Raw genomic sequence first — 24,114 nt, forward strand, 5'->3', positions numbered from 1 at the left:
GTCTTTGAAATGGTAAAACCATAAGCATTTGGACTTTGCTGAATTTAAACTTTTCATCTTTAAAAGAAATTATTTACATACCCTGCACAAAGCCTTGGGTTTGATACCAGTGGCTAGGGGGAAAGAAAGGAGGGGAGTAAGTAGCACAATTTAACAAACAAAAAGCTATGACCTAGGCTCAAGTATTCACAGCACACATTAGGAAAAGATTTGCATTGCCATTTGTTTATTCATTCTCCTATTAATAGATCTTGGGTTGCTGCCAGCTTTTGGTCATTATGTATTATGGCAACTTGTGTACATTCCCTAAGTGGCTATTTTAACTTTTCCTTAGAATATTGAAGCATGACAATTTTATTATTTTATTTTCGGTCATGGGGCTTGAACTCTGGGCCTGGACACTGTCTCTGAACTCATCAGCTAAAGGCTACCATCCTACCCCTTGGCCTAGGCTTTGTCTTTGAGCTCTTTGGCTCAAGGTTATCACCCTATCCCTTGAGCCACAGCCCCGCTCGCTCCGGCCCCGCTCGCTCCGGCCCGGCTAGGCCCCCTTTCTAGCTCAGGCCCCGCTCGCTCCAGCTTTCTCTGCCACTTCCGGCTTGGTTGTGTATGTGGGACACCGAGGAATCGAATCCGGGTCTTTGTGCATGCTAGTCAAGCACTTTAACCGCTAGGCCAAACTCCCGGGCCCCCAAGAAGCATTCTTAAAGGACTAGACAGCACGCTGGATTGTCAAGTGACAATCTAGGCTAATGCTGGGATTTGACTGTGGAGTTAGCATTATGGCTCTATATTCAGGTTTATAAAAAAAAACCCTAAAAATAGTTCTATCTTAATTCTATGATACTCTTGAACATATATCCTATAAGTAGTATAAAACAGCACATAAGAGGATTCCTACAAAACCATATTTATCACAGCCATTCTGTGGAACCAGGCTAGGTGCCCAACAACTTATAAATGGATAAAGAAAATGTGATATACTGGGACCAGTTTGGCCTAGTGGTAGAATGCTTGCCTAGCATGCATGAAGACATGGGTTTGATTCCTTGGATGATCTTTGGATGCTTAGTATGCATTAACTACTTAACATATACTAAATTACTTAACCCTCACAATAATCTACAAGATACATTACCGATTTTATACAGTCATTGAGAGGTTACAAAACTTCTCGAAGATTGCACAGATTTTATAACTATTGATGCTATTATTAAAACCCATCATCATTTCTCATTCCCAAATCTAAATTCCTCTTTTTTTTTTGCCAGTCCTGGGCTTGGGCTCAGGGCCTTAGCACTGTCCTTGGACTTCTCAAGGCTAGAGCTCTACCACTTGAGCCTCAGCACTACTTCCGGCTTTTTTCTATGTATGTGGTACCGAGGAATCGAACCCAGGTCTTCATGCATGCTAGGCAAGCACTTTAACCACTAGGCCAAACTCCCGGCCCCTTAAATTCCTCTTTATGGTATCTAAAAACTGTTCATTTGGTCCCTAATTACCTCCTCTAGTTTTATTTCATCTTACTCTCTGCTTCAGATATAAAAAACTACTAGCTATGAATGTTCAGGCTATTTCATATCGCTCTTCCTTTGGAACTTTCCCTCTGTCCAGAATGCACTACTCTAATAATTTCTTTCTCCTCCTCCATGAGAGAAAGTTTCCTCTGTGAAGGTTTTCTTTTTTCTTTTTTCTTTTTTTTTTCCAGTCATGGAAAATGCTCTGGCCTGAGCATTGCTCCTGAGCTCTTCAGCTCAAGGCTACCACCCTATTCTTTGAGACACAGCCCCACTTCCGATTTTCTGGTGGCTAACTGGAGATAAGAGAGTCTCATGGATTTTCGTGCTTAGGCTGGCCTTGAACCACGATCTTCAGATCTCAGCCTTGTGAGTAGCTAGGATTACAGACACCTTGAGATACTTAAGTGCAACATGCTATGTTCCCTCCTTACCTTTATATAAACTTTCATTGCCTTATGATGGTCTCTTTATACATTAACCATTTCCCAATATAGGTTATACTCTCTTATTTCAAGACTATGACTCATTTATATATCCTCAATGCCTGGAACACATCAGAACGTCAATGAAGAATTACTGAATGAAAACTTTGGGAAAAAATAGAAGAACTCATCAGAGAAGTAGACAGGAAGCTAGCAGGGCACTTCAAAAGTAGGAAAATAAATTTAGATATAGAAACAGAAGTGGTTAATTCATATGTGAGTGGGAAATGACAATAATTACATATTACTCCTAGAATTAGTAATGCTCAGAATGCAGATCTTTTGCTTAGTAAAGATAGGAATATACCAAAGAGGTCATTTCATGTCTCAATGGACTTTTAATTTTTAGGTTTGTACTCTTAAAATTAATTGTGCTCTCAAGGGAACAACTATTCTATCTTCAGGCAGGAAATTTTCTGTATTATCTGCCTGAGTAGAAAACTGAAAGCTATGCATGCTGGCTTGCACCAGTAATCCTAGTTACTCAGGAGTATGAGATCTGAGGATCTCAGTTCAAAGTCAGCCCAGGCACTAAAAAGTCCATGAGACTCTTATCTCCAATCAATCACTAGAAAACCAGAAGTGGCCCTGTCGCTCAAGGGGTAGGTCAGTAGCCTTGAGCTGAAGAGCTCAGGCCCAGAGTTCAAGTCCCACGTCCAAAAGAAAAAAAAACTGAAATGTAAAATAATTGAAGAGTTTTTTTTTTTTTTTAAATCAGGAACTATGATTTGGTATATTCTGTAAGGAAAGAAGAAATCAACCAGAGTCTATTACATTCTAGGATAGTACACCTCACCTCATATTTATCAAGGTCACATTATTCAACAGGATAGTACTTGATTTAGTATTTGAATAAGTGGGATCATACATGTACAATATTATTACCTTTTAAAAATTAAAGGTAACATTTTACATAATTATATTATCTTCACCCATTTCAATAAATATATACAATCCAGTCCAATGGCCTGTTTTATCTATCTATTTTTTGCCAGTCTTGGGGCTTGAACTTAGGGCTTGGGCATTGTCCTTGAGCACTTCTGCTCAAGGCTAGCACTCTGAACAATAGCACCACTTCCAACTTTTTCTGTGTATGTAGTACTGAGGAATCGAACCCAGGGCTTTGTATCTGCTAGATAAGCACTCTACCACTAGGCCACACTCTTGGCCCAAATGGCCTATTTTTTAAAAATTGTTACAATTAAGTGGTTACATAAATTTTATAGTACTGTGACATAATTATTCTTAGCAATTATCACAATCACACTAAGCATCATTCTTCTAGTCTACAAAATTTATAAATGACAGAATATACAAAAACCTCTAGACTTACGTAGAGCGAAAAGTTTAACTATTTGGATATTGGCAATGAAACCATTTCTTCCAGGTCATATGTTATGTACATTTTTTCCCTTTCCTAGAGATTTGATTATTCCCTCTTTCTTCTTCATTCTCTGTTCCCTCTTTCCCTCTTGCATTATTTAGATTTAATACCTACATATCAGGGAGATCTTGTGCCTTTTGTCTCTTTGGTTTTCGCTTATCGCATTCAACACAATTTGTTCTAGTTCTATCCACTTCCTAGTGATTGCCATTATTTTATTTTGCCTGCTGGCTATGCAGAATGCAGAACTCCATTGTACCACATTTCCCCTCCCCCCGCAGCTCTTTAGCTCAGGGCTACTGCTCTACCTCTTGAGCCACAATGCCACTTCTGGTTTTCTAGTGGTTAATTGGAAATATAGAGTCTCATGGACTTTAGTGGCCAGGCTGGCTTTGAACCATGATCCTTAGATCTCAGCCTCCTAAGTAGCTAGGATTACAACAGGCATGAGCCACTGGCACTCAGCTAACCCTCAGCAGTTTTTCAGAATACAGACATACATACTATCACTGGCAATAGGTAAACAGGCTGGCTGCATGATGGAATGCCATAAAATGTATAGCAAAACAAATGATTAGACTATTTCTTGAATGTCTCCAAAATAAAATATAATTACAAATTTTTACAATATTATAGTATGACAAGGCTTACAAGTACTATAAATATAATGACTTTTATCCTAGAAAATAATTTCCAGTTTGTTTTAAGCATGAATTTATGTGTCTGGGTACCATGTGGCAACTCTTCTTAATACTACAGCTTTTTCTGTGTGTGTGTGTGTGTGTGTGTGTGTGTGTGTGTGTGTGTGTGTGTTTGTGCACGTATGCTCGCACCCGCACGCTGTGCATAGGGCTTGAACTCGGCCTGGGCAGTATCCATAAGCTTATTTTGCTCATGTTAGCACTCTCTTGAACCACAGCAACACCTCTGGCTTTTTTTTTTTTGCCAGTCTTGGGCTTGAGCTCAGAGCCTGAGCACTGCCCTTGGACTTTCTCAAGGGTACAGCTCTAACCACTTGCGTTTCAGCACCACTTCTGGCTTTTTTCTATGTATGTGGTACCAAGGAATCGAACCTGGGTCTTCGTGAATGCTAGGCAAGCACTCTACCACTAGGCCAAACTCCCAGCCCTCACTTCTGGATTTTTTGGTGATTAATTGGAGAAATGAATTGGAGATACGAGTCGTATGGACTTTCATGCCTTGGCTATCTGAGAACTATGATCATTAGATCTCAGTCTCCTGAGCAGCTAGGACTACAGGCGTGAGCCACTGATGCTTGGTCTACTCATTTTGAATAGAAGCTTTAATTAGTATTTTAGAAATGTAACTGAAATTTAGACTGTTTGGTTATATGAAATAACTGTTTAGTACAAATATATGAGTTTTTTGGTCATCATCCATTCTATTGATCTGAAGCTGTATGTCAGACACATACATACTAAGATAATCACCTGTTACAATAATTATCTATTGACTGAAAATAAAGTAGTTTTATCAGGTGTTTTTGAAAGTAAGGAAAAAAGACACAAATGAAACAAACAAAAAAATCCCCAAAAATGTTAGATTAGGAAAAAAATCCCAAAGCACCCATCTAAAAACGCAGTTATGTAGGGCAAGAACCATTACAGGCATCATTTGTCATGCTGCGATTTGGTCCTGTGATTGAATCATTTTATAGATATACATCAGTGGTTCTAAGGCTATCTGAATAAAACTGAAAGATACTCAGTACAGGATGTGCCAGTCTCTTTTATGGATTTCCTACTGTATGAGTATTCTACAGTTGGTTTATCCATGAATCTTCTAATACTTATTTGGGGCTATTCTACCTTTGGTTATTGTGAATGGAACTGGGAATATGCGTGTATGTATATTCTTGTGGGTATCTTTTTTCAACACACCATTTCGCCTTGCTGGGATAATTCTTTCCTTTTGTGCCTATCATTGTTATGCCAATGGTTCCTGGAGAGCATATTTATTCCAGTATACAAATAAAGGCAATTTTCTGGTGCCCCTGTTTTCTCTTTGTGATTTTTTTTTTTAGGATTTTCTATTTCCTCTAATAGTTTCTCAATGATTTGCTTAGACAAGGACTGCTTTAGCACTGTATTGCTCCCTTATGAGGACTTATTGCTCTCATCTATTTTGGAAACTATCAGTTAGTACATTACTACTGCATTTTCCATATTCTCCATCTGAAATTGTCATTAGACGTTGTCTTCATACCCACTCTTGCACTTTTAATTCTTGTATCTTAATTCCACATTGTGAGTAACCATCTAACTACTTCTCACTCCAAAAAATATTACCTTCAATGTCTTTTTACTAATCCTGCTATAGCCTATTATGGTGGCATACTCAGTCTTATTCATTTTAAGACTAATTGGTCTTGTGGTCTCTTTTTAATATTTTTCTTTCTTGTTCATTCATGGAATGCTAGTTTTCATCTTTGCTGCATCTGCTATCATCCAACCTTATGATTTTTTTTTTTAACAGTGAGCCTTCACTGAGAGTTCTTTGTTTTTTCCTTCAACTACACTCCCAAAGGTCATGTTTGGGTGAAGCCTACAGAACAATTTTTGCTTTGGTTTCTGTCAGACCCCAGAGGGTTTTAATGGTCTCGAGCACTGACTTTTCCTATTGGCCTTTCACAGAAGAATAGCCTCTTGAGACTAGGCCTTATGTAGGACTCAGTTCCAGTTATATGCAGAAACAAAGACTCCCACATAGGTATTAAAACACCAGGCCCCAAAACTTGTTCTGTGTTAGTTCCTATGAGTCTGTTTCAGTTTTTTCCTCTTTTGCTGGTACTAAGGCTTGACCTTAGGAACTCACACTCTCCATGGGCTTTTCTTTCAAGTATGGTGGTGTAACACTAGAGCCATTCCTCCAGTACTCTTCTTTTGCTGGTTAATTAGAAAGTTCTGTGGATTTGTTTCACCTGGATGGCTTTGAACCACAATTCTCAAATCTCAGCCTCCTGAGCAGCTACATAGATGTGAATCACCAGTACATGGCTATGAATCTGGTTTTGAGCTGTTGTTACTAGGACTAACACAAAACTAAAATTTCCCTTTTATTCTTTTAATCTAGATTATGATTATGTTTTGTTGCTAATGTTCATAGTAATGTACATCAAAATGCAGGGCTCATTCTTATCACTATGTTATAATATACATATATATTCATATCACTATATTGCTAGAAAGCTCCCAAAGGAGTTCTCAAAGATAGATTGGTTCTTATTAATATTCACTACACACATTATTAATATTCACCACACATACACTCAGAACATTTATGGATACTGTAGTTAATGTATGATTTCCAGGTGCTATGAATGAATCTAGAATTGAATTAAAAGATATATGAGCTAGAAATTATTTGAGCTGGAGGCATGGCTCTAATGGTAGATGGTAGGGGTAGATGCAAGTTGCTTAGTTCAAACCCAATGTTGGCAGAAAGAAAAGAAAATCCAATGATAGGAAGCAAAGTAAAATAAAAATCTACAAAGCATAAAAACATATGTACACATTTGTGTTCTCACAACTTAGATTGCATAGAAGTTGCTGCTTTGTCATATTTTCTCCCCCTGCAACATAGTACTTTTTCACTTCCTATTTTAAACCACTATAATCTCTGGTTCTCTTTACTCTGGAGATATGTATTTCTCTTCAGGCTTTGATTCCTCCATCTGTCTCCTAGACATTTTACTTTTAAGTGTTTCCCTGGTTTTAGCTACCAAACGTATGCCAAAGTCCCCAAGAGTTGCAACTCTCATTCTGATTTCTTAAATTCTACATTACCAACTGTTTGCTGACTGTTCTGCTGGCATTATAAACTCAGACATTCCAAACTGATTATGCCATTGTTTTCCTCTAAAACTATCTTCTCTCTGTTTTTAGTTATCATCGACTAGTCATTTCCACTTACTATCTACCTCAGTTTTATATCTAATCAGTTCAATTCTTACATCTTCAAGATTTGTACAATCTGTATTCTGCTTTCCACTTATTTTAAGAATTTATTTTCTCGGCCATGAGTGTGGCCTAGTGGTAGAGTGCTTGCCTAGCACACAAGAGGATCTGGGCTCAATTCCTTGGTACCATATACACAGAAAAGGCCAGAGTGGTGCTTTGGCTCAAGTGATAAGAGTGCTAGCCTTGAGAAAGCCCAAGGACAGTGCTCAGGTCCTGAGTTCAAGCCCCAGGAGTGGAAAAGAAATAATTTTCTCTAATTCAGACTATTTCAATAAACTTTTAGTTGTTCCTTCTCTTTCCTTCAAGATTATGTACCTTTGTAGCTAAATATTTCTAAGACAGAGATTTAGCAGTACCCAACGACCTACAAAATGTGACTTAATTGCTTTAACCCATCTAAAACTGACTGCAACTTCCTTTTAAATTTCCCTTTTATAATTTAAAGCTATCACTTGACACAGGTAGTAAATCACTGTTTATGCTAATATATTCTGAATGATTCTGTCTCAGGAGTGAGTTCTTCCTTTCTCAGAAATGTTTTCCCACTCCTCTTCCAAATCTTTCACAGACAGAAGCAATCTTACTATCTGCTGAATTGCAATAATACTTTTAGACTTCTCAGAAAATTCTTGTATTCCAAAATATGTCCACCTAGGTTTCTACTTTACTTTCCAACTAGAGGATACAGATAACCAAGATGATATAAACACTAAGAAGGTAGATTCTGAAGCCAGTGAGCTGGGTGTGAGTCATATCTATGCTATTCATCAGATAAATAACCTGGGAGAAGTTCTATTCCTCTTTTTACCTGTTTACATCTGCATAAAATGAAGAAAGTAATGTGTTTAATATATTTAAATTTAATATATTAAATGCATACAGGATTATAGGAACTACTTGATAAATGTTAGCTCATACTGAAATGAGGATACTAGGTCTAAGTAATACCACCTTATTCTCACTGCCAGCCTATGCTTTGCCAGCTCCTTAAAAGCCCAAAGACGTAAAAATAGGCCATTCTTTAAACTGTAGAAGTGACATGCTGTTTAGCTCCAGGAAAGTTTTGCCACAGAGAATGTTCATTCTTGAGTATTCCCCTAGATGTAAAGTTCTGCTTGCCCCTGAGTATTTCCCTAGATGGCTGGATTTGCTCACCCCTATTTGTTCCCCTCTATGGTTTGCTTTGCTCACTCCTGAGTATTCCCTATATGGTCTGTTTTGGTTGGGCTTCAGTCCATGACAAATATGTTAGCTTTGTGCTAACAACATTCTGGACTACAGGTCTTTGAGACAGGAGTCTACCTGAGGTCACCAGGTAGACAAAAAAAAAAATATTTGGTAAGGGCACAATAAATATTAAGGAACTACTATTTTGTTATGCAGTACTTTAAGGCACTAAGATATGAAAATGTAAAGGGCTCTTTTGGTAATTAACAGACACAATAGATAATTTTATGTGCAAAATATTTATATTATCAAGGGCGGAAAATATAAGTTTCTGTGTGTTTGGTTTTTTTTGTTGTTGGTTTTTTTTGGTTGGTCGCAGGGCTTCAACTCTGAGCCTAGGCGCTGTCCCTGAACTCTTCAGCTCAAGGCTACTGATATACTACTTGAGCCACAGTGCCACTTCTGGTTTTCTGCTGATTAAGTGGAGATAAGAGTCTCAAGGACTTTTGTGCTTGGGCTGGCTTTGAACCATGATCCTCAGATCTCAGCCTCCTGAGTAGCTAGGATTACATGTGTAAGCCAACAGCACCTGGCTGAGTATAGCTGTTTTATAATCAGATTATCTGAGACCTAGCTTTACTAGATAAGATTTTAGGTAAGCCTGAATTTTATTTCTGTATCAATTATACATGCAATTACTTTTCTTTCCATTCTTACTCCATAGTTTCAGTCTATTGTTACTAGGCACCTTTATAAAACAGAGTATGTAAACACCATACTCCTTTCTAGATGAACATGTAAGAATTCCCCCAATATATTAAAAAAAAATCGAAACTTCTTAATCTGACATCCCCAAACTCAGATCAGTTACCGGTTTCTGAGGCAGTAATAGACCCTTCTCTCATTACTACTCCCACCATGTTGCAGAATCAACTGTGGCCTACTAGATTACTTTAAAGCTAATGTAAAATGTGTTAGGCTTTGTGCCTTGGCTGAATGTATCTTTCTCAAAATTCATTAGTTCTACTTTGAGTAGTATCAGGTCATGAGACTGATTTTTTTCATAGTTTATTGATAAAAGGCCCTCTGAATATAATTTTAGCATATAGGTTAAGCACAAGCAAGAATAAAAATGGTCATATTTATGAGAGCATTCTAGTACATATGACAATGAAAAACTGGCATTCCAGAATATACTTTGGCTTCATGGACATTACATTTTATGTAAGCATGTGGAAATTATTTACTATTTCTTCAGTACTAACCATATTGTTTCAGAATATCTTAACTGAGGAGCTTTCAATTTTTTCTAATGAAAAGAAAAATTTTTTAACATAGACAAATATTTGGAAAGAGACAGTGTCAACCCAAAGAAGGAAAGAATAAGAGGAAAACTTGATGCTTCTCAGGTTGCTATGTTTATAAAATGTTTATTTTTTTTTTTACCATATATTAGCTAATCTTCCATCCTAAGAAACTAGAAAAAGAGCTATATTACATTCAAACTAAGGAGAGCATTGGCAAAGAAAACTATAAAAGGAGAAATCAAATCCACATAAATAATAGAGAAAAATCAATGAAATACTGATTTTTAAAGATGAGTACTTTGGATGTGAGAAAGCCTGTCCAGGACTTAAAGACTTAAAAATTATCAATATCAGAAATAAACAGACTGTACAGATATTAAGATGAAATAAAGGAACATATGAAACAGCTCATAATAACACACTTAATAACTTAGATCAAATAATCACACCTTTTCAGATATACAAGCTATCAAAGCTCACTTGCTAATAAATGAAACACTGCCAGTGTGTTTAGAAAACATGCAAGAAATACTTTCAAATGTATTATAGGAAGTCAGCCTCAAATGTGACAAAATATTAAAAACAAAATTATAAGATCAATATAACCACTAGAGAAAATATAGAGGACAAGGGCATATGATAGTCACAGTAAGTCATAATATACACACATCAACTGCGGTCTATCCCAGGATCTCAGGGTTGGTTTAAAGTCAATCAACAGAATTCGCTATGCATATATAAAAAGACTATCTGATGCAGAAAAATGGGAAAAAAAATCTTCCATCTATGATAAAAACTCAAGATGGCAAACTAAAAATGGGGAATTTCCCTCATCTTAACTAAAAGCTTCTGTTAAAGTTTAGAATTACAATTACAATAATTGGTGAAAACACTAAATACTTTCCATAACTGAGAGTAAGATAAGAATTTGTTATCACGTCCAAAAACAAAATACAACCATCAAAAAGAAAACTCTCACACTGAATTGAAGCTCGTATTTAATCAAAAGGCAATTAAAAAGTAGAGGGCTTTCAAGATGTCAAGGCATGGAAGTTTTTCCCTTTGTACATAATTATCTACACAGAAGAATCTCAAAATAGTTCTTAGAAAGCTACTAGGACAGGGGCCGGGAGCATAGCCTAGTGATAGAGTGCCCACCTAGCATGCACGAAGCTCTGGGTTTGATTCCTTGGTACCACATACCCAGAAAAAGCCTGAAGTGATGCTGTGGCTCAAATGGTAGAGTGCTAGCCTTGAGCAAAAAGTGTCCAAGGACAGTGCCCAGGGCCTGAGTTCAAGCCCCATGATTGGCAAAAAAAAAAAAAAAAAAAAAAAAAAAAAAGCTACTAGGACAATAGAGCAAAAACATAGAATAGAAAGTGTGCAAAGCTTAATTCTAATTACTAAATAACAGAAAATGAAATGTAAAATACCATTTAGAAAAGTATAATACAATTTAGGCATAAGTTCAATCAAAGACGTTCCCAAGAAAAAAGACTTAAATAGATTGGGAGTAATACCAGGTTTATGAGTCAGTTTCAGTACTAAGATAATTACAATAATAATGTTAAGATATTATAACAATCCCTCAAATTATTCTACACATTCAATTTAATTCCAATCCAAATCATAGCATAATTTTTTTATGATAGAAACTGCAAACAGAGAGGGAATCCTATGCTTCAAGCAGTTGGACACTGCTAACTATAGGACAAATCCAGTAGTTAACACTTGGGAGATGTGATCTAAAAGTGACCCGCCCACCATCCCTCCCTTCCTCTCCCCTTTCCTCCCTTTTATGATGCTGATCCTAAAACTTGAATTCAGGGCCTGGGCAGTGTCCCTGAGCTGCTTTGCTTAAGGCTAGAGCCACAGTTACACGTCCACCTTTTTTAGTACTTTATTCAGAGTAAGAGTCTCCCATACTTTCCTGTACTGGCTGGCTTCGAACCTTATACCTCAAACCTCAGCAGCTTCTGAGCAGCTAGGATTATGAGCTAGTCCTTGGCTTTAAAAGTGACTTTTCTAAAAGAATAAGCTAGCTTCATATAAGTACTAATTGCTCATCAAACCTTACCATGCTATAAAACAAGAAGCCCTACTGCTAATTACTTAATTGATCTGAAGACAGGAAAACACTGGTGATCCCAATTTAGGGTTATTATGGACAACAGAGCATTACTTGAGTGGGAGACACTATGAGAGTTAAGAGAAATTCACTGCTTTAGAATATGTCTGGCACAAACCCTGAGAAGTATATGCAGTGAAGAATGTACAATAAAAAGCTATAAAGATGGAGCTGGGAGTTTGGCATAGTGGTAGAGTGCTTGCCTAGCAGGCATGAAGACCTGGGTTCGATTCCTTGGTACCACATACATAGAAAAAAGCTAGAAGTGGTGCTGAGGCTCAAGTAGTAGAGCTCTAGCCTTGAGAAAGTCCAAGGACAGTGCTCAGGACCTGAGCTCAAGCCCAGGACTGGCAAAAAAAAAAAAAAGATACAAAGATGACAAGGTGTGGAGGGTACACAGTAGGTAGTCTGGGACCGAGACTAGCAAATGACTCAGTCTCCACTACACTCCTTTCTTCTAGGCAGAACTCTGGGGTTTGACTGCTCCTCACCTAGGAAGCATTTGGGGATGAAACAGCAGTTTAACATGTGCCATGTCCTTGAACAAGCAGAAGTAACAATATACAAATACCACTGAGATTGGAGAGAAGGGTTCACTATGTCTGAAATAGGTGAAGCCATGGATTATGCAGACTTTTTTTTTCTCCCCAGACCTGGGGCTTGAATTCAGGACCTGGGCACTGTCCTTGGACACATTTTGCTCAAGGCTAGTGCTCTGCCACAGCACCACTTTCAGCTTTTTCTGTGTATGTGGTATTAAGGAATTGAACTCAAGGTTTCATGCATGCTATGCAAGCACTTTACCACTAGGCTATGCTCCTGGCTCTCATGCAGACTTTTTGAGTGAGGATCTTCATTCTTGTCACAGTCTATAATCTGCACACATTTTTTTTTTAAAAGACTTGCTGCATCTTTCCTATCTGTTGAGCTTTTGATATGCATGTTAAAAGCCACCTAAGAGAATACAACCCTAGTGCAGTCAATATCCCCTTAATCTAGCTCCATCCATTACATTCTTCCCAATGTAGAAGCCTGGGAGAGAAGTCTTGTTTGTTTGTTTGTAGTACTGGGGATTTGAAGTTGGGGTCTTGCACTTTCTAGGCAGGCACTCACCTACTTGAGCATTGCTCGTGGCCCCTTTTACCTTAGTTATTTTTCTAAGAAGCTCACTCTGATTGGGCTGTCCTGGACCATGCATTCTATTTATATTTTATTCATTGAGATCCAGGTGTCCAACTTCTTGTTTAGGCAGGCCTTGAACTGCACTGTCCTCATTATCTCAGTTTCCTGAGTAACTAGGTTTGGAGATGTCTATCACCCTGACAGCTTACTTTCTTCTATTAGCTTTGTTCCTTAAAAAAAAAAAAAAGTTTTCTTTTTTACTGTAGCTTTTTAAGCATTTTGTGTATTCTTTTGTTGCTGGTGTCATGTCTGGTTTGGGGATTTTACTTTCTTTGTATGATGTGTCCTGTGTTGTTTCTTACTGTATTTTTTTCTGTGCAGTAATCAAGCCTAACATCTCAAGCATACTGGCCGGGTGTTTTGCGGTGGGGTTACACGCCAAGCCCCATAGAAGAGGAATTGCACCTTATTATGGTCATTACCTATTCCTATCGAAACTGTCATAAATACTTCAAGAATACACATGCTGAGAGCCTGTAATCGATGGCCTGAATCTAAGTAGCACTGCTGTGGGGAAGGATGCTCAAGTCCTATTCTTGGTCAAGCTTTTCTCATAACAGCAGAGAGAAATAATGACAGTGTTTTAGACACCAAATCCACAAAGACTTGAGCACAGGTTGCTCCTATACCCTTTCAGACTGCATAGTTGAAGAAAAACCACAGGTGTGTGCCCCATGTTCTCAGTTGTTTGTACCACAACTATCCCATTCCTGTAAAACTTACAAAGTATATCCCTTAGACTCTGATGCAGCATGCATTATGTCAAAAGCCACTGATCACTATAAAAAAGAAACGCCACAGGCCCAGTAGTCAGTGTCTGTAATCCTAGCAACAGATCTGAGGATTGAGGCTCAGAGACAGGCCACACATGAGACTCTTATCTCCAATTAGCCATCAAAAAGCTGGAAGTGCAGCTATGACTGAAGTGTCAGAGTACTAGCGCTGAGCAAAAAAATACTCAGGGACAATGCCCACGCCCTAAGATCAAGCACCAGGACTGGCGCACAAGCAAAAACAAAAGCACAACAAAAAGCCAAAGGGAAAATATACTATAAAGTCCTTTTCAAAGGAAACAATATACAACAAATTGATAACCCATAGCATATTACTGAGAAAAACTGCTTACATAAAAATGAAAGAGATATTCATCCCAGTAGTTGAGCAAATTTCAACATAGAAACACAAATGCTAAAAGGTAATGTGACACTTCTTAAAGCTTATAACTCTAGCAACTGATTTCCAAAGATACCACGTGGCCAAAATGGTAGGGAAAGAATTGAAAAGGTGATTAAAAAAAGAAACTCAATGATTCAAAAATAAATAATTGAATAAATTAAAAAAGACAGTGGAAGGTATCAAATAATTTAATAAAGAGAAAGAATTTGAAAGAGAACCAAACGGAAAAGGCAAGTAGCAGGTAGAAGATATCTAAATATAGGCAATGTTCTAATTTGTGGTCTCAGCAATAGTTAATTTGGTTCACTTTATGAACACTAAGCTTTAAGCTATATTGAATATACATTTCTGTATATGGTTTATTCAATTAAAACAAATTTCAAATTTTAAAAAGGTTATGCCAGGTATAGTAAGGCATGAGTATAATCCTAGCAAAGTAGACTTGGCAGCAACCTGGGCTACAATGTCAAGATCAAGGTTGGTCCACACTACACAGTAAGACCTGTTCTCAAAAAAAATACAAGTTTAAGAAATTTGCTTAGCGGCACAAAGGCTGACATTTGATACTCAGCAGTGGGGTGGGATAGGGAAGGTATTTACCTGTTTTTTCTGTGTTCTGTTCCTGTTTTCTAGCCAGTCATCCATTTGCTCCTCAATTTCTTCTATAGAAGTTCCATGATCATAAGACTGAATATATGTACTTTCTAATGGTGTGTACACAGGAAATTCAGGTTTGGGTTTTTTAACTTTAACTTTCTTCTGTTCTAAAAAAATGTTTAAAAGAACCAATTAGAAATTTGTTAAAAAAATTAAAAGAATTTAACCAATTAGAGATGTGTTAAAATTTAAAAGAATTTAAAAATATTCAAATAGCCTTATTTATAAACCAAATCTTGAAAGAAACACATAAATGATGTTCTTTTATCAAAACAGAATTGTTTTATTAAGCTGTTTTATTGTACATTAATTATTGTATTATTTTAAAACTCAAGCTGTTGATAATGGTTATGACATAATACCATTTTATATTCCTTTACTTTTCAAGTAAAGTATTTCACTATGGGAATTGAAAGCTTGAATGTAGTGTGTTAAATCTTATCTTTACCACTTATTAGCTATGTAATATTGGGGAAATGAGACAACAAAAGTTCATTTTCTCACCTGTAAAAATAAACTGGTTTTCAGCAAGTGGCACGTAATTATTTCAATATTTTACAAATGCACAGGTAATTTTTCAGCACCAGAAGTTATCAATAATGTCTAATGTTATAATGCTGTTTCTATCAGTGAATATATCATGATGGTCATTTAAGATTGTATCACCTAATGACAGCCTAAATATTATGCTGTCATAAAAGAATGTTTTAGCATTTGTGGGGCTGGAATTCAGGGCACAGACCATGTCCCTGAGCCCTTTTGCACAAGGCTAGTAGTAGTAGACTACTTTAAGCCACAGAGCCACTTCCGGTGTTCTGGTGGTTAACTGGAGATAAGTATCTCATGGTCTTTCCTGCCAGGGCTGGCTTTAAACCATGATCCTCTGATCTCAAGACTCCTGAGTAACTAGGATTACAGGAGTGAACCACCAGCACCAGGCAAAACAACTACTCTTAACTTTAAGTGTTCTTTAGGATGTTCCACAACAATGAATTTGCCTAATAATGTATTTTTCCCCAAATATTACTATCATGATTGTAAATGGCTCCTAACTGGGCCCATTATTAAATCTTATTTTGACTGGAGACTCAAATACTGCCATTATTAAATCTCATTTTGACTGGAGACTCACTACTTAGAGGCAATTCTTAATTACCATCATCACACTTACCCAGAATCCTATATGTGTTTTTACTACCCTAGTTTTCATGTACTATAATGCCAATGTAATAAAATCAATACTAATTTCTTTCTTTTTTTTTTTTTTGCCAGTCCTGGGCTTGAGCTCAGGGCCTGAGCACTGTCCTTGGACTTTCTCAAGGCTAGAGCTCTACCACTTGAGCCTCAGCACCACTTCTGGCTTTTCTGTACGTATGTGGTACCAAGGAATCAAGCCCAGGTCTTCATGCATGCTAGGCAAGCACTCTACCACTAGGCCAAACTTCTGGCCCCAATACTAATTTCTTGAAGATAACACATTTGGAAAATATTTCAATTTAGTGGGACAAGGATTTAATAACTGGTCTGGCAGAACTGATACTCAATTGAAAACAAACTTCAACACAAAAATAAATTCTAATGGTATTAGAGTTGATTTTTTTTCCTTTTTGTAAATCCAAAGTCGTTGCTCTATATTTATTATGTATAATAAATATTCTTAAAAATTCAGTGACATAGCATAATATGTCATTCTACATAGGAGTTTTAATATGAAAAGTCAAGTTACAAGTACAATGCATCTTAGTGTCACCTATTCCATTCTTCTCTGCCCCTTTCCCTATTCCATCCTTATGTCAACGATTTTGGAATAAAAAGTATTGTACAAAATTGGAAAAAGAAAAAAATCGTAAGTAAGACTCAACACTTAAGATTCTGTAAAAAGATAAAACACAAGCCACATGATGGAGGCTCATCCCTAAAATCCGAGCTTTTCAGGAGGATGAAGTTTGGAGGACTGGGGTTTGAAGTCAGCCTGGGCAGTAAAGTCCTAGAGTCTTGTCTCCAGTTTACTAGACAAAAAAGCATGCACAAAGCTGGGCCTGGTGGCTCATGCCTGTAATCTTAGCTACTCAGGAGGCTGAGATCTGAGGATGACAGTTCAAAGGCAACCCAGGCATGAGAGTCTGTGAGACTCTTATCTCTAATTAACCACCAGAGAACTGGAAGTGGTGCTGTGGCTCAAAGTGGTAGAGTACTAGCTTTGAGCAAAAAAAGCTCAAAGACAGTGCCTAGGCCCTGAGTTCAAGCCCTACAAGTGACGACAAGAAGAAGAAAGAAGAAGAGGAAGAAGAAGAATTCTGCAGTACATTGCCCACTAATAGTCCTTCATCCTAGCTTTCTAAAAAGGAATATTTTGCTCCCCATCATCCACGTGGGTCTGCTCTTGGTCCACAAAACAAGAAGGAAATAATGTATTATTTCAGTATATAACCCAGTTGGCAGGAGTTGTTGATAATGTGATATTTTAAAAATTCAGGATCAGGAGCGTAGCCTAACGGTAGAGTGCTCGCCTAGCATCCACGAAGCCTTGGGTTCCATTCCTCTATACCACATACTCAGAAAAAGGTAGAAATGATGCTGTGGCTCAAGTGGCGGGGTGCTAGCCTTGAGCAGAAAGTGTCCAAGGACTGTGCATAGGCCCTGATTTTAAGCCCCAGGACTGGCAAAAAAAAAATTTCATATAGGTATAGAGAGATGAGTAATGTATTCATCTCCTTTTGTCTATGCAAACTGTCATCTCTAAAAATAATATCTCTGTCATATTATTGATTTACTGATAACATCTGTTTCAAACAAAAATGTTTTCAGTAGAAATATTTTTGAGGAAAAAGATATATTTATTCTGATCTCAATACTATACAATGTGGAGTAATCACAAATACGTATACTTTTTTTTTTTTTTTTTTTTTGCCAGTCCTGGGCTTGAGCTCAGGGCCTGAGCACTGTCCTTGGACTTTCTCAAGGCTAGAGCTCTACCACTTGAGCCTCAGCACCACTTCAGCACCACTTCTGGCTTTTTTCTATATGTGGTACCGAGGAATCGAACCCAGGTCTCCATGCATGCTAGGCAAGCACTTTAACCACTAGGCCAAACTCCCGCCCTACAAATATGTATACTTTTATGCACCAACTACAAGTTTAAGAATGATTTCTCCATTTATGATTACAATGATTACAGGCTCACATCTGTAATCTTAGCTACTCAGGCGGCTAAGACATGGAGGACTGCTGTTTGAGTACAGCCCAAGAGAGATTCCACTTCCAATAAACCAGCAAAAATGTTGGGACAGAGATGTAGCTCAAGCTGTGAGCACGCAAGCCAATCAAGTGTGAGGCTCTGAGTTCAACCTTCATTCCAGGAACTTCTCCCAAAGGTCTCTAAAAGAACTGCTTAAAAATTACATTTAGCCATGTATGAAGGCACATGACTAAACTTTTAGCCACTCCAGATATGGAGGTAGGAGAATTGAAATCTGAGGTCATGCCAGGAAAAAGCACAAGACCCTATCTGAAAAAAAAAAAAAAAATCGAAATGACAGGGTATGGCTCAAGTAATAGGCCCTGAGTTAGATCCTCAGTACCTCACCAAAAAGAAAAAAAAAAAAAATTTAAATTCAGAGTTTCATTTACCCATTTCTACTTCAACACACAGTTATCTGCTAATCTTAACAGGTTTACAGCACTCTGTTTTAAACAGTTATAACTGATATAAGTATCATTCTGTATGTGATTGTTGGAACCTCTAAAATTAATTTATGGCGGCCTTAAAATAGAGTTGTATATGGACAGATGCTTAGCTGACATTCATTAATACTTATGGAATCCATTAATCCATATATTCATCCATTGGTAATTTTACTATGCCACAACATTATTCAATATTGCATATGAAAACAAGTTTTTGCTCTAAAGCTGTTTTTCTACCATATGAAGGAATATGCCAGGCAGAAAAACAGTTCATGAGGGGCCAGGAGTTTGGCCTAGTGGTAGAGTGCTTGCCTAGCATGCACGAAGACCCGGGTTTGATTCCTCAGTATCACATACATATTAAAAGCCAGAAGTGGTGCTGAGGCTCAAGTGGCCTTGAGAAAGTCCAAGGACAGTGCACAAGCCCTGAGCTCAAGCCCAGGACTGGCAAGAACAAACAAACAAACAAAAAACAGCTCATGAAAACAATTAAGCCTTATTTTCTGTTAGAAAGAAAGCCCTGAAAAGTACAGAAGTTCTTACTCTCATGGGCTTATACTCTTTCGGAAGAAAGTTTGAACTAGATTAATAAATGTATTACTGTTAAGCAAAACAATGTAAGCAGATTTTGTGTGTGTGTGTGGCAAAATTAGAAACAATTATCAGGGCTCAGAAAATGTATTTAACTGAATGCTCAGCATTTCCTAAAATCAGCATGCACTATGTTCCAATTAAACTCTTAAAGATACTGATAAATTTAACAGAACTTCATACAATGAATGATATGATCCTATGTTGATTTAATCAACCAGACTTTGGGTGGTTCAGTAACACAGTGCTTTCTATGTATTATACAAGTGACTCCATTAGAAAATAGAAAACATAAAATCAATTGCTTCTAAATTTAAATAGAAACTCAAATTGAGATGTTTTATATGGTATTGCTAACATAGTAAAACTGCATTTAAGACTCACTTTGAAGTGTTTCATGTTCAGTTCTAGTCAATTCATCTTCCTTTTCCTTCAATCTTGTCTCTTTATATTTAGCATAAAACTGCCCAGCATCCTTAAAAAGAAGTTGTAAGTAAATTAACAAAAAAAATCAGTTTGCTTTGACAATATTTTCCCTGTAACTTTTTTATTAAAGAATTTATTAACATTTTTACATCATATTTCAAATGACATGTTTAACAAACAGGTGTTCAAGAAGGGAATCTCTAGATACAATCACTGGCACTTAGTTTTTTGAACTTAATCAAAGTTAGGTTAAGGATTTGTGTATCATAGATACATATTAATTTATGGAATAAAACATTATGTCCCTGTAACTTTTTTTTTTTTTGGCCAGTCCTGGGCTTGGGCTCAGGGCCTGAGCACTGTCCCTGGATTTTCTCAAGGTTAGGGCTCTACCACTTGAGCCACAGCACCACTTCTGGGTTTTTGCTATGTATGTGGTACCAAGGAATCGAACCCAGGTCTTCGTGCATGCTAGGCAAGCACTCTACCATGAGGCCAAACTCCCAGCCCCCCTGTAACTTTTTAAAATAGCACATTCACAAGTAACTTCTTGTCTCCAAATCTTAAAATGGACAGAAGTAATACAATATTTTTCTGTGATTTTCTCTTTTGGAGAGAGCCAAGTATAAAGACTACACATACAAAAATTTAAGTAATTTATCTGACATATGAAAAAAATCTCCATTTCCTGTTTTCTTCCACTGAAAGACTTAAAAAAATTATTCTACTGGGTGGACAGGTATCAAAAAAACATTTTCTGAACTGAGTTATTTGCAATAGTAAATTATACTATTGTGACTGATAAAGTACTTTTACATTAGTCTCAACTTTGGTAGATTGTAAATATCCCTAAATGCAAACTGATGACCAAACGTACATGATCATTTCGATATAAGCACAAAGCTGTTATTCCCATCACCTTTAGAAACCAGGACAAAATGAATATGGGAGACTGAGGACACACACTACATTCTTGGGTATGAAGGTACATTGGCTAAAGTCTCAATGAGTGGCACAAAGGTAAAACTTCAGCTCAGTGCACCCCTCCAAAAGAGTAGGAGTTAAGAAAAATCATGAACATTAAAATAAACAAGTGAATGCTCTAGGCATAGGAACCTAACAATCAATAAAAGCAAAACATTGTTTTCTATACTCCTTGATTTCATATCCTATAGAAAATACCACTTACTTTTAGCCAAAGTATTCTACTTCACAATCACTCTACCCAACTCTTTTTCATCCTTGAAAACCACATTTAAGTACCAGCTCCTTTATACTCTCCAGAAGAGCAACTACCTCTTATGAACTAGGCTTGTACCTATTAAAATAGGGTATTTCTAAAATGCCCTAAAACTACTGAATCAATATAGTAAATTTTTCTCTTTGTTCTTTCCATACAGTATAAAAGTTCCTAGAACTTTTGACTAGCTAAACAGTACTGTAAACACAAAGATAAAATTTAAAATTCAACAGAAATTTTGTTTAAGGTTTTATGACCCCTTAACACCTCCTATACTCCTTTACAAAAACCCTCAATTCTAGAGGAGTATTTTATATTTAATCGTATCAGTCACATATACTTTTGTGTGATAAATCAATGAGCTATTTGGTTTCTTTCCATAAAGTAAGTTTTAATAGTAGGGAAGAAGAAAAGGGCAGCAAGGCATTGGCTCCTTGGGGAATAGAAAATATGGCAAAATTAAAAAGAACAAAAGATAAATGTTAGATGTTTGTGAGAGGTGAAAGAGTTAGGTTGAACTCAATCATTGTCAGATATAGTGACTTTTTTTTTTTTTGAGAGAGAGAGTGTACCATAACGCAGTCTTGGCTGGCCTCAAACTCATGATCCTCTTGCCCTACTCTCCCAAGTGCTGGAATTACAGGTGTACAGCACCACAAGAGAACAGATTATAGAGCTATTAATATATAAAGATTTCAGCATTTCCATTTTACCACTCTATGACAGTCAGCATATTAACTTTTTTATGGATCAGTACTAATTCATAGGACTGCTGTGATGATCAAGTGTGCTGGTGTTTGGGAAACACTGAACAGGTGTCTTGTACACTGTCAAGCTTTTCATGTGTTTTACTGTTACCTGGACTAGAAACAAGTTCTTCCCATAAGGGTAAGTTTTTATGCTTTACATTTCACCAAAATGCTTTTCGTTGTCTTAACTGTAATTTGAAAGTGTAATTAATTTGAAAGTGTAATTAAGAAGACAACAAAAAGCATTATTCCCTCAACAAACTGACCATCTCAAATCTATTTACTAAGCATTTCCTCCTAATCATACATACATAGCATGGCGTACCACATTTTTTTTTTTTTACGCACACTGCCAAAAGGAAGGCTATAAAAAGAAAGTGATCAAATGGTGAGGCAGCTTGAATTGTCTCTTAGCAGGAACTGGAGATGAGAAGATTAGGGACAACCTGGTAACTACCACAGACTATTTTAAGGGTCATTACTGAAACACACACACACACATACATATACTGTAAATTACCATATACAACTCTGGAGATGAAAGTTTTAGTTTTGGATAAATATAAAGAACTGTTTTTCACATGAGAAAGGGTATGACATAACTATGCGCCTACTATCTGTCCAATATAACTGTAACCCCTCTATATACTACCCCGACAAAAAAATAAAATTATAAAAGTGTTTTTCAATAATTAAAATTAGCTAAAATACAACAGATTGACTCTGATAGCTATCTGCTGGTAGAATTTGAGACTACAGTATGTAGCTATTTATTAATATTTATTCTAAAAGGGGTTAGGGTAAAAAAAAATGTTTCAAACTTTTCCCCCTCCTACTCTCGCTTAGGGGAAATCTGCTTAGTAGAGAAAATAAACAAAAATTACTTGACTCTAACTAGGAATATAGCCTAGTGGTAGAGTGCTTGCCTAGCATGAACAAAGCCCTGGGTTTGATTCCTTGGTACCATATACACAGAAAAAGCTGGAAGTAGAGCTGTGGCTCAAGTGGCAGAGCACTAGCCTTAAGCAAAAAAAAAAAAAAAAAAAGTCATGGAGAGTACCCAGGCCTGGCAAAAAAAATTTTTTTTAAATCTAGAGGAAATTCTTTTTTTTTTTTTTTGCCAGTCCTGGGCTTGAGCTCAGGGCCTGAGCACTGTCCTTGGATTTTCTCAAGGCTAGAGCTCTACCACTTGAGCCTCAGCACCACTTCTGGCTTTTTTCTATATGTGGTACTGAGGAATCGAACCCGGGTCTTCATGCATGCTAGGCAAGCACTTTAACCACTAGGCCAAACTCCTGGCCCGGAAATTCTTCTTTATCTACATAGGAGTTACAGATTTCTGTTTGCATCATGCCTGGTACGTGATAGAAGTTCAAAACTTAGTGAATAAATGAATGCTTATTTTAATTCATTTAAGTGACAAAATAAATTGATGAACTAGCACTGTTTATGTATTTTAGTTTATTTTCACTTCTCCATAAACTTCAAAATATTAAGCAATTTGAGATAGGTTTAGAAAAGGGCACTGGTCTAAAGTAGACAAGGATAAGAACAAGGAATGTAGAAGAGCTCTTAAGCAAGGTAGCTGGAAAAAACATGGCAGATACTCCATGCCTTTCAGATTGTTTCAGTACAAATTTTTAATTTTTTTTTTTTTTGGTGAAGCTTACAAAAAGCTATCAGCGCAAGAAAATTCATATATTATTTATTTTTGTCTCTGTGATCAAATGCCTGAGAGAACGTAAAAGGGTTAAAGATTCTGGTTCATGATTTCAGAGGGTTCATTCAGTCCATGGTTATTTATCCCATGCACCATAGTGGCAGGACTGCATGGCAAGCTCTGTTCATCTCATGGAAGACAGAAGCAAAAGAGGGAGACAGGCCTAAGAGCCTAGAGGCAAGATACCACAAAGGATGTTCCCCCAGTGACCTACTTCCTTTATGTTTCAACACCCAGTTTCCAGAAACTCCTGAAATATCTTTATCATTGTATGATAAAAGGCTTCACCAAAAGAGCTTTTGTGGAACATTTTACATCCAAAACATAACAATACTGTAAGTAAATTTCTGAAAAATCTGCTTATAAAGTCAAATGGTCTGTATCTGCTTATAAAGTCAATGGTCTATATTTTGTTGGCCTATTGAGCAATACTCTAATCTCATAATCACACATATGTCATCAAGTTATAAATTTTAATATTGTCTATTTTGAATAAGAGCCAAAATTTATATACAGACTATTAACACTGAATTCATAATAGGTTAACAAAAATTAAACTGAAAACTAGAAGCTATGCCTTCCTCTGCTTGAGAAGAGTCCTATTCAAGAGGTAGAGCCCTTGGGGTCCCTGAGTTCAACCTCTTACAAAAAGTCAGAGTTAAAGCCTGAAAGCTACTTTTTCCATTTAGGCTAAGTACAGAATATACTGTAGATCTAT

The 24,114-nt window shown here is 36.9% G+C and overlaps 1 protein-coding gene across 1 annotated transcript in view; it reads right to left on the reverse strand.

Moving 5' to 3' along the window:
• The window catches only part of Dnajc1 (DnaJ heat shock protein family (Hsp40) member C1), a 106,203-nt gene that overhangs the window by 22,330 nt on the left and 59,759 nt on the right, over positions 1–24,114 (reverse strand). Inside the window, exons 7-8 of the mRNA XM_090319015.1 lie at positions 19,646–19,736; positions 14,927–15,090 (exon numbers count right to left, since the gene is read on the reverse strand). Coding sequence (XP_090175141.1) covers positions 14,927–15,090; positions 19,646–19,736 — 255 coding nt within the window. The remainder of the gene's footprint in view (positions 1–14,926; positions 15,091–19,645; positions 19,737–24,114) is intronic.

Source organism: Megascapheus bottae, chromosome 26 (genome assembly GCF_031878675.1).
Source record: "Megascapheus bottae isolate mThoBot1 chromosome 26, mThoBot2.hap1, whole genome shotgun sequence".
Classification (NCBI taxonomy): Eukaryota; Metazoa; Chordata; class Mammalia; order Rodentia; family Geomyidae; genus Megascapheus; species Megascapheus bottae.